At 54.8% G+C, this 11,743-nt stretch overlaps 1 protein-coding gene across 2 annotated transcripts; it reads left to right on the forward strand.

Annotated features, from left to right (window-relative positions):
• Window positions 1-3,989: 3,989 nt before the first annotated feature.
• LOC117195334 lies at window positions 3,990-4,924 on the forward strand. 2 transcript variants are annotated; one of them, XM_033399924.1, is made up of 3 exons: window positions 3,990-4,387; window positions 4,460-4,769; window positions 4,832-4,874. In XM_033399924.1, exons 1-3 carry the CDS (start codon window positions 4,381-4,383, stop codon window positions 4,842-4,844), a joined length of 330 nt encoding a protein of 109 aa, XP_033255815.1. In that variant the 5' UTR covers window positions 3,990-4,380; the 3' UTR covers window positions 4,845-4,874. The 2 variants fall into 2 exon arrangements, 1 of the variants encoding a protein (XP_033255815.1); XR_004475053.1 differs by having other exon boundaries at window positions 3,992-4,387; window positions 4,838-4,924.
• Window positions 4,925-11,743: the final 6,819 nt, after the last annotated feature.

Consider the following 11,743-nt stretch of genomic DNA (forward strand, 5'->3'; position numbering starts at 1 on the left):
ATCCAGCGCCTCGAATGGATCGTGGTCAGTCCACTCGTCGTCATCTTCGTCAATTGCTTCGCAGTCCATATCGGATTCAGAGTCCGATATGGCTGCGGCGTCAAAGTGCGTATTTGCGGTTGGTCGTGGTGATGGCTGTGTGGATGCTGCTGCTGCTGTTGTTGTCTGAAGTGGCGGCACTCCTCCCGTGCTCTCGTCCCTTGCCTGCAGCAGGTTTGTCAGAGACGTTGAAATTGCTGCCAGCTTTTCTTCCAGCTCTCTAATTTTTTCCACATATCTTTTCAGATTATGGGCACAGCTCCCATCGCACTGGGCGCCTGGCTGCTGCTGCTGCTGCTGGTGTTGGCGTGGCTCCGCAGCACGATTTGGGATCGGCTGCATCAACAGGACCCTGTGGTGTTGGCGCCCCTCGGCCAGTGGCTGGGGATGTTGGTCGCGATGCTGTAGCTGTTGCCGATGCTGCCGACCCGGACCGCGTTGGCGTTGCTGCTGCGGCTGTGAGTGGAGTGGCTGTGTGGGTGGCTGCTGCTGCTGCAACTGTCGCTGTAGTGGCTGCTGGTGACGTTGTGATGGCTGCTTGAGACGATGTGCTGGCTGTTGCTGCTGGAGTGGCTGCTGCATTGGCTGTGGCTGTTGCCGTAGTGGCTGAGGCTGCTGCTGCTGCTGTCTGCGACGCTCCTCCTCCCTGGCGACCCTGTGGGCCAGGAGCCGCTGCCTGGCTGCCTTGTAGGCGCTGCAGCCCTTGTAGGCGCTGATGTGGGCGCCCTGGCAGTTTGCGCATTTAGGATTGGCGGCCCTTGGCTTGCTGCACTCCGTCGTCAGATGTCCACCCGCGCATTTCATGCAAACAGCAGCTCGTCTACAATATGCGCGGGTGTGGCCAAACACCTGACATCGATGGCACTGGGCGGGGTCACGGGAGACTCCAAGTCTCTCAACCGTGACGGGCCTCCCACCCAGGCGTCGCAGCTTTAACACATCGAATTGACCACGGTCCGGTTTGGGGGCAATCTCAGCCTCAAAGAGGTTGAATTGGCGGCTGCGATCAAATCGATCAGTGATCGCCCTCACAAACCGAACCGTGAACCCCTCATACAGCATGCTGCTGCGAATCCAATCCGGCGGCGTGGAGTGGGAGAGTCCTCGGATGAGGATCCTCAACCCACGTTCCTGGCTGGGCTGATGCCCGAATTCGCCGTGCCGGATGTCATCGTCGGTGGTAGTGGCAGGGGTGTTTGTGATGGTGATGGCGGTGGTGGTGTTGGTGTTGGTAGTGGCGAGGGTGCTGGTGTGAGTGGCGGTGACGGTGTTGGTGTTTGAATTTGTGTTTTGTATGTGTTGTGTTTGCTGCCGCTGCTGGTGATGGCGGCCCCGTCGTCTGGCCTGCTTCCTCTCACCCTCACCCTCATCGTCACTCCCACTGTCGATGAGGGCGCGGCGTCGTTTTGGTGTTGCTGGGATTGGCTGTGATTGTGGTTGTGTAGTTGCTGCTGTTTGTCGTAGTATTGGTGCTGACTGGGCTATGGCTTGGATCGACCCGCTGCTCGAACTCGAACCAAGTTCGACACGCAACGGGTTCGATCCGGTCGTGTGTGTGTGTGTGGCTGCCCGTTGGCCGCTTTGGCGCTCTGCTCCTGCGCTTCGGCTTGCCGGCTCTCCTCCGTCTTCTCCCTCTCCCGTTACTCCCGAACGGTTTTGTATGTCCGAGAGCGTGAGAGGCGGGAAAAGTGGCAGTGAGAGCGGCGTCCTATCGGCCCTTCCCTTTGTGGTTGGCGGGTTTTTGGGATTTGGCGGGGTTACGGGATTTGTGGCTAGTATTGGCGCTGAATTTGCTGCTGATGTGACGGGGCTCGAGGGGGGAGTGGCTGTGGCCGTGGGTAAATCGGCCATGGCAATGGCTGGGTACTCACGCGATGGGTCGCTGTGGCGTCGGCGCTGTGCATTGGCTGGGGCGTTGGTGTTGGCGCCTGCGCCGAGGGCTCTGCTGCTGCTGCTGCTATTGTCGGTGTTGGTGTTTGTATTGTTGGCTGCTGCTGCTGCTGCTAGGGCGCATCTGCGGGCTGCTCTGCCGCCGTCGCTGTGGCGTCTGGATGACCCTCGTCTGGCCATTCCTCTCGTCATAGTTGTTGTTGGTTTTTGTGTTGGCGATCCGCTGCCCGTTTGCTGCTTCCAATTAAAAAGTCTCTTGTGTGTGTGTGTTTGTATTATGTATTTATTGGCACTTTTATTCACAGTTTTCTCATCTATCACAGTTTTCTCTTTTAGTTTGTGTAGTTTGAGATGTTTGGTTAGTGGCACAGTAAGATGTGGACGGGAATAAAAGTTTGTCACTGTAATTAATGGGTGTGGTGGGGCACGGCACGGCACACGACAGACACCACAGGAAAAAACAGGGCACAACAGAAAAACGGAAATGGCGACACGGCACAGAACAATAAAAAGCGACACGACACGAAACGGTTGATGCACGTCCGACGATCGCGACCTCTCGAGCGGGTGGACGAGATGAGAGTGGCGGACGAGGTTCATGGTGGAACTCTCACATGTCCGCCAACTCCCACACTCTCCCCCTCAACTCGAAAGGCCCGATCGCCGATCGTCATTTACCGGTGCTCTCACCCCCGGTTCCACTTTCACTCACCCCAATAATGAGTGAGATGAAAGTAGTCCGAGGGCAGCAGCACCGATAAGTAGGCAGTGGTAAATTGTAGTGGCCGTTTGTTTTAGTGGCTGTGTGTGTTGTCGTTGGTTAATGGCTAGTGTCCTATGTTTGTGCTGTTTGTATTGGCTGCTCTGTTATAAGGGGATGGGATGGGAAGGGGAGGGATAGATGCCTGCTCCCGTATAACCGCCCGGATACTTTAAACTTCCGGATCTTACGATCCGGGCGCGTGACGCTCCGAAGAGTCGACCGCATAGCATCTTGTGGGCGGTTGTAATGGCTTTGTTGGGGCATTTGGCTGAGTGGCGAAGGTTGGCAGTGTTCATTTTGGTCCTGCTCAACTGCTATGGGTTTGAAATGGGTGGGGGTGAAAAGGGGAATGGCTGGGCGTAATTGCCGAAGTTGGCGACCGATAACACACCGGCATTAATAAATGCATTTTGAATTGGCTTTTTTGGTGTGTTATCGGCGCGGTATTTTCCTAATTGGCGTGGTATTTTTTGGGTCATTATTGGCGTTACCACTTGTCAGATATTTGGGAATGGGAGATAGTTGGGAAAGAAGAAGAAGAGGGAAAGGTAAATATGCTAAAATAAATAACTAAAATTAATTAAATTACATTACAGCTAAGGACAAACTATCTACAATTACTACAAATAAGGACTACAAAACTACAGAGATATATACAGGGTAAAACAAACAATAATTACAATACATTTACACAACAATAAACATACTTAAATATCATTTATTTTCTAGCAGGAGGACAACTACAACGAAGCACCGGCCGGCATGGCAAACGCAATGCAGAACATTGCGCCGCATACCGGCCGGCTCTGTTGTCCCCTGTGCAGGATTAGTGGCACCATCTGGGATATTTAGTGGCGATGGCTGGACTTGGAGATGGCGTGCATCGTGGGCAAAAGTTGGAGATGGCGAGCGGCTCTGGTCCGGCCGCCCACGTTGCATCTGTCGTTGGTTGGTGTTAGCTGCTGCACTCGAGTGGCGCTGGTCCGGCCACCCAACTGCATTGTCGTTGTGCTGGCGTTTGGCATCGGTGTGTGATGGCAATGGTCCGAGTTATTGGCCGCATCCAAGTGGCTCTGGTCCGGCCACCAGGATGCGTTGTCGATTCAATTGTTGGCCGCATCCAAGTGGCTGCTGGTCCGGCCACCAGGATGCGTTGTCAGTTGTTTTGGCCTGGCCTCCTCGGCCACGTTCGACGTCGGTTTTATTTGCGATTTTTAAGTGGCTGCTGGTCCGGCCACCCAGATGAGGAGGTGTTCGTTTTGGCGTTTGATTTTTAATTTGTCTTTATTTGCAGGTGCCTTTCGTTGATTTGGATGTTGTTGCTGGCGACCCTTGTCTGATTTGTGTTGGCGTAAGAGACGTTTGCGGGTGAGTATTCGTGTTTATCGGCAGCCTCGCTCCTGAATCTCCTTCTTTTGCAGGATTTGCCGGCGTCCGGCGGCTCAACACCAGGCCATCCCGCCCTCACATAATTGGCATGAGAGACGGGCACGACCCAGTGGAGCGGCAACAGACGCCAGCATCTGCGTCGTCGTTGGAATGGCAGCTGTGAGCAGGTATTTGCGTGACGTCATTGAAATGGTGTGGTAGCAGCGTCATCAATAGGGGCCTCCTTTTCCTTCCCTTTGGCAGGAAATTGTCAATGTTGATGGCGAGGCAGCTGTTGGAGGGGCAGCTCTGTCTGTGTAATGGCAGGTACGTGTGATTTCGTGTGTTTTGGCAGTCTTTCTTTGTTGTCCGTATTGACGTCTTTTTTCTTTGTTGCAGTGGCTGCCTCTGGATCGACGATTGGGCACATCAATAGGCGCCGCCCGATCGCATGCTTTCGCGTGCGCTGGCGATTTGGGCCCTCCACACTTGGCCCAGTCCATCGAATGGATCGTGGTCGGTCCATTGGTCGTCGTCGTCATCGTCTAATTCAGACGCGTCGCAGTCAATGTCGGACTCTGAATCCGATATGGCTGCTGCTGTATTGGCGGCGACTGATGGTATTGGCAGAGGGGCAGGAACTGCTGCTGCTGTTGGTTGGAGTGGGGGCATGGCTGTTGTGCCCTTGCCATTTGCTGCAGCCAATTTGGTGAGTTGCTCTGCCATCTGGTTAATCCTCCTTTCCAACTCATTTATTTGCTCTACATATAGTTGCAGATTTTGAGCGCAGCTGCCATCGCACTGAGCTGCTGGCCGCTGCTGCTGCTGGTGTTGGCGTGGCGTCGGAGCATCATTCGCGATCGGTTGCATCGGCTGGACCCTCTGGTGTTGGCGCCCCCTGGTCGATGGCTGGGGATGTTGGTCGCCATACCGATGCTGTTGCCGATGCTGCCGACCCGGTTGGTGTTGGCGCTGCTGCTGCGGGTTATGGAGTGGCTGTGGATGTGGCTGCTGCTGGCTACGTTGAATTGGCTGGTGTCGCTGTTGTATTGGCTGTGGCTGCTGACTGCGACGCTCCTCCTCCCTGGCGACCCTGTGGGCCACGAGCCTCTGCCTGGCTGCCTTGTAGGATGGGCAGCCCTTGTAGGCACTGATGTGCTGGCCCTGGCAGTTGGCGCACTTGGGAGCAGCGGCCCTCGGCTTGCTGCACTCCGTCGTCAGATGTCCACCCGCGCATTTCATGCAGACAGCAGCGCGTCTACAATATGCGCGGGTGTGGCCAAACACCTGACATCGATGGCACTGGGCGGGGTCACGGGAGACTCCAAGTCTCTCAACCGTGACGGGCCTCCCACCCATGCGTCGCAGCTTCAACACATCGAATTGGCCACGGTCCGGTTTGGGGGCGATCTCAGCCTCGAAGAGGTTGTATTGGCGGCTGCGATCGAACCGATCGGTGATTGCCCTCACAAACCGAACCGTGAACCCCTCATTCAGCATACTGCTGCGAAACCAATCCGGCGGCGTGGAGTGGGAGAGTCCTCGGATGAGGATCCTCAACCCACGTTCCTGGCTGGGCTGATGCCCGAATTCGCCGTGCCGGATGTCTTCGTCGGTGGTAGTGGCAGGGGTGTTTGTGATGGTGATGGCGGTGGTGGTGTTGGCGTTGGTATTGGCGAGGGTGCTGGTGTGAGTGGCGGTGACGGTGTTGGTGTTGGTATTTGTGTTTTGTATGTGATGTGTTTGCTGCCGCTGCTGGTGATGGCGGCCCCGTCGTCTGGCCTGCTTCCTCTCACCCTCATCGTCACTCCCACTGTCAGTGAGGGCGCGGCGTCGTTTTGGTGTTGCTGTTGTTGGTGGTATTTGTGCAGGCTGGGCTATGGCTTTGATCGACCCGCTGCTCGAACTCGAACCAAGTTCGACACGCAACGGGTTCGATCCGGTCATGTGTGTGTGTGTGGCTGCCCGTTGGCCGCTTTGGCGCTCCGCTCTTGCGCTTCGGCTTGCCGGCTCTCCTCCGACTTCTCCCTCTCCCGTTACTCCCGAACTATTTTGGGTGTCCGAGAGCGTGAGAGGCGGGAAAAGTGGCAGGGAGAGCGGCGTCCTATCGGCCCTTCCCTTTGTTTTTGGCGGGTTTTTGGGATTTGGCGGGGTTACGGGATTTGTGGCTAGTATTGGCGCTGAATTTGCTGCTGATGTGATGGGGCTCGAGGGGGGAGTGGCTGTGGCCGTGGGTAAATCGGCCATGGCAATGGCTGGGTACTCACGCGATGGGTCGCTGTGGCGTCGGCGCTGTGCATTGGCTGGGGCGTTGGTGTTGGCGCCTGCGCCGAGGGCTCTGCTGCTGCTGCTGCTATTGGCGGTGTTGGTGTTGATGTTGTTGGCTGCTGCTGCTGCTGCTAGGGCGCCTCTGCGGGCCGCTCTGCCGCCGTCGCTGTGGCGTCTGGTTGACCCTCGTCTGGCCATTCCTCTCGTCATAGTTGTTGTTGGTTTTTGTGTTGGCGATCTGCTGCCTGTTTGCTGCTTCCAATTAAAAAGTCTCTTGTGTGTGTTTGTTTGTGTTTAATGTATTTATTGGCACTTTTATTCACAGTTTTCTCATCTATCACAGTTATCTCTTTTAGTTTGTGAAGTTTGAGATGTTTGTTAGTGGCACAGTAAGATGTGGACGGGAACAAAAGTTTGTCACTGTAATTAATGGGTGTGGTGAAGGAAGGGCGGCACGGCACGGCACGGCACACAACAGACACCACAAAAAGAAAAACAGGGCACAGCAGAAAAAACGGAAATGGCGACACGGCACAGAACAATAAGAAGCGACACGACACGAAACGGTTCTGGCACGTCCGACGATCGCGACCTCTCGAGCGGGTGGACGAGATGAGAGTGGCGGACGAGGTTCATGGTGGAACTCTCACATGTCCGCCAACTCCCACACTCCCCACTCGAGAGACCCGATCGCCGATCGTCATTTACCGGTGCTCTCACCCCCGGTTCCACTTTCACTCACCCCAATATTGAGTGAGATGAAAGTGGTCCGAGGGCAGCAGCACCGATAAGTAGGCAGTGGAAGGTTTGAATGGCCTTTTGGTTTAGTGGCTGTGTGTGTTGTCGTTGGTTAATGGCTATTGTTCTTGTGTTCTTTGTGCTGTTCGTATTGGCTGCTCTGTTTCAAGGGGATGGGATGGGAAGGGGGGGGATAGATGCCTGCTCCCGTATAACCGCCCGGATACTTTATACTTCCGGATCTTACGATCCGGGCGCGTGACGCTCCGAGGAGTCGACCGCATAGCATCTTGTGGGCGGTTGTAATGGCATTGTTGGGGCATTTGGCAGAGTGGCGATGGTTGGCAGTGTTAATATTGATCCTGCTCAACCTCATTTGGGATTTAGTGGCCTTTGAAGTGGGTAGGGGGTGGGTGAAGAAATGGCTGGGCATAATTGCCGAAGTTGCGACCGATAACACACCGGCATTGATAAAAGCAATTTGAATTTGTATTGGCTTTTTGGTGTGTTATCGGTCAAGTCTAGTATTTGCGTGGTATTTTTTGGTGATACCACATGTCAAGGGGAATTATGGGAATGGCAAATAGGTTGGGAAGAAGAGGACGGAAAAAGGTAAAACTAATTAGAAACTACGAAAAATATACAATTAACTACAGAAAAACTACATTAATTTACAAAAACTTAATTCTAATATCACAGGTAAGTAACTAAAACTATGAACAAACTATCTACGGACATGCAAAACTACAGAAACAACAGAATTGACATCTACAACAAAAACATTGATGTAGACAAGGTAAAATAAACGATAATTGACATACATTTACACACATACATATAAACATATTAATTATATTTATTTTATTTCTAACAGGAGGACAACTACAACGGAGCACCGGCGGGCATAACAAACGCAATGCGAACATTACGCCGTATACCGGCCGGCTCTGTTGTCCCCCTGTGTGTTGTTTAGTGGCGATGGCTGGATTGATGGTGTTGGCGTGCATCGTGGGCAAAGTTGGAGATGGCGAGCGGCTCTAGTCCGGCCGCCCACGTTGCATCTGTCTGTTGGTTTAATGCAGCAGACCGAGTGGCACTGGTCCGGCCACCCGAGATGCGTTGTCCAGTGTGTTGGCGTTGACATCGGTGTGTGATGCCAACGTATCGTAATATTGGCCGCATCCAAGTGGCGAACTGGTCCGGCCACCAGGATGCGTTGTCGATTTTGTTGTTGTTGGCCGCATCCGAGTGGCTGCTGGTCCGGCCACCCAGGATGCGCTGTCAGGTGGATTGGCCTGGCCTCCTCGGCCACGTTCATCGTCGGTTCTAATTGTATTTTTGAGTGGCTGCTGGTCCGGCCACCCAGGTGAGGAGGTGTTTGTTTTGGCGTTTAATTTTAATTTGTGTTTATTTGCAGGTACTTGTCGGCGTTTGGATGCTGTTGCTGGCGACCCTTGTCCGGTTTGTGATGGCGTGAGAGACTTTTGCAGGCGAGTATTTGTGTTTTATTTGGCAGCCTCTGTCCTGATTCGCCTTCTTTTGCAGGATTTGCTGGCGTCCGGCGGCTCAACACCAGGCCATCCCGCCCTCACATAAATGGCATGAGAGACGGGTGTGACCCAGTGGAGCGGCAACAGACGCCAGCATCTGCGTCGTCGTTGGAATGGCAGCTGTCTTTTTGGAGTGGCGTGACGTCATGATGGTGTGGTGGCAGCGTCATCAAAAAGGGGCCTCATATTCCTCCCATTTGGCAGGAAATTGTTGATGTTGATGGCGAGGCAGCTTCTTCATGGTCAGCTCTGTCTGGTGATTGGCAGGTTAGTCTGGATTTTTTGCGTTTTGGCAGTTTTTCGTGTTGGCGTGAATTGACTGTTTTTATTGTGTTTTAGTGGCTGGCCTATGGATCGACGATTGGGCTCATTAACAGTCACCGCCCGAGCGCATGCTTTCGCGTGCGCTGGCGATTTGGGCCCTCCACACTTGGCCCAGTCCATCGAATGGATCGTGGTCGGTCCATTGGTCGTCGTCGCCATCGTCTAATTCAGACGCGTCGCAGTCAATGTCGGACTCTGAATCCGATATGGCTGCTGCTGTATTGGCGGCGACTGATGGTATTGGCAGAGGGGCAGGAACTGCTGCTGCTGTTGGTTGGAGTGGGGGCATGGCTGTTGTGCCCTTGCCATTTGCTGCAGCCAATTTTGTGAGTTGCTCTGCCATCTGGTTAATCTTCCGTTCCAACTCATTTATCTGCTCTACATATAATTGCAGATTTTGAGCGCAGCTGCCATCGCACTGAGCTGTTGGCCGCTGCTGCTGCTGGTGTTGGCGTGGCGTCGGAGCATCATTCGCGATCGGCTGCATCGGCTGGACCCTCTGGTGTTGGCGCCCCCTGGTCGATGGCTGGGGATGTTGGTCGCCATACCGATGCTGCTGCCGATGCTGCCGACCCGGTTGGTGTTGGCGTTGCTGCTGCGGCTGTGGGTGGAGTGGCTGTGTGGGTGGCTGCTGCTGCAACTGTCGCTGTAGTGGCTGCTGATGTCGTTGTGATGGCTGCTGGTGACGATGTGCTGGCTGTTGCTGCTGAATTGGCTGCTGCATTGGCTGTGGCTGTTGCCGTAGTGGCTGAGGCTGCTGATTCCGACGCTCCTCCTCCCTGGCGACCCTGTGGGCCACGAGCCTCTGCCTGGCTGCCTTGTAGGATGGGCAGCCCTTGTAGGCACTGATGTGCTGGCCCTGGCAGTTGGCGCACTTGGGAGCAGCGTTCCTTGGCTTGCCACACTCCGTCGTCAGGTGCCCACCCGCGCATTTCATGCAAACTGCAGCTCGTCTACAATATGCACGGGTGTGGCCAAACACCTGACATCGATGGCACTGGGCGGGGTCACGGGAGACTCCAAGTCTCTCAACCGTGACGGGCCTCCCACCCAGGCGTCGCAGCTTTAACACCTCGTATTGACCACGGTCCGGTTTGGGGGCAATCTCAGCCTCGAAGAGGTTGAATTGGCGGCTGCGATCGAATCGATCAGTGATTGCCCTCACAAACCGAACCGTGAACCCCTCATACAGCATGCTGCTGCGAATCCAATCCGGCGGCGTGGAGTGGGAGAGTCCTCGGATGAGGATCCTCAACCCACGTTCCTGGCTGGGCTGATGCCCGAATTCGCCGTGCCGGATGTCATCGTCGGTGGTAGTGGCAGGGGTGTTTGTGATGGTGATGGCGGTGGTGGTGTTGGTGTTGGTATTGGCGATGGTGCTGGTGTGAGTGGCGGTGACGGTGTTGGTGTTTGTATTTGTGTGTTGTGTGTTTTGTGTTTGCTGCCGCTGCTGGTGATGGCGGCCCCGTCGTCTGGCCTGCTTCCTCTCACCCTCACCCTCATCGTCACTCCCACTGTCGATGAGGGCGCGGCGTCGTTTTGGTGTTGCTGTTGGTGGTATTGGTGCAGGCTGGGCTATGGCTTGGATCGACCCGCTGCTCGAACTCGAACCAAGTTCGACACGCAACGGGTTCGATCCGGTCGTGTGTGTGTGTGTGGCTGCCCGTTGGCCGCTCTGGCGCTCTGCTCCTGCGCGTCGGCTTGCCGGCTCTCCTCCGTCTTCTCCCTCTCCCGTTACTCCCGAACTATTTTGGGTGTCCGAGAGCGTGAGAGGCGGGAAAAGTGGCAGTGAGAGCGGCGTCCTATCGGCCCTTCCCTTTGTTTTTGGCGGGTTTTTTGGATTTGGCGGGGTTGCGGGATTTGTGGTTGGCATTGGCGCTACTGTTGCTGCTGATTTGATGGGGCTCGAGGGGGGAGTGGCTGTGGCCGTGGGTAAATCGGCCATGGCAATGGCTGGGTACTCACGCGATGGGTCGCTGTGGCGTCGGCGCTGTGCATTGGCTGGGGCGTTGGTGTTGGCGCCTGCGCCGAGGGCTCTGCTGCTGCTGCTGCTATTGGCGGTGTTTGTGTTGTTGGCTGCTGCTGCTGCTGCTAGGGCGCCTCTGCGGGCCGCTCTGCCGCCGTCGCTGTGGCGTCTGGATGACCCTCGTCTGGCCATTCCTCTCGTCATAGTTGTTGTTGGTTTTTGTGTTTGGCGATCCGCTGCCCGTTTGCTGTCTTTAATTGAAAAGTCTCTTGTGTGTGTTTGTTTGTGTTTAATGTATTTATTGGCACTTTTATTCACTGCTTTCTCATCTATCACAGTTTTCTCTTTTAGTTTGTGATGTTTGGGATTTTTGTTAGTGGCACAGTAAGATGTGGACGGGAATAAAAGTTTGTCACTGTAATTAATGGGTGTGGTGGAGGAAGGGCGGCACGGCACGGCACGGCACACGACAGACACCACAGGAAAAAAAAACAGGGCACAACAGAAAAAACGGAAATGGCGACACGGCACAGAACAGTCAAAAATCGACACGACACGAAACGGTTGAAGCACGTCCGACGATCGCGACCTCTCGAGCGGGTGGACGAGATGAGAGTGGCGGACGAGGTTCATGGTGGAACTCTCACATGTCCGCCAACTCCCACACTCCCCACTCGAGAGACCCGATCGCCGATCGTCATTTACCGGTGCTCTCACCCCCGGTTCCACTTTCACTCACCCCAATATTGAGTGAGATGAAAGTAGTCCGAGGGCAGCAGCACCGATAAGTAGGCAATGGAAATTGGAATGGGTTTCCTGATTTAGTGGCTGTGTGTG

Source organism: Drosophila miranda, unplaced genomic scaffold (genome assembly GCF_003369915.1).
Source record: "Drosophila miranda strain MSH22 unplaced genomic scaffold, D.miranda_PacBio2.1 Contig_AX7_pilon, whole genome shotgun sequence".
Taxonomy (NCBI): Eukaryota; Metazoa; Arthropoda; class Insecta; order Diptera; family Drosophilidae; genus Drosophila; species Drosophila miranda.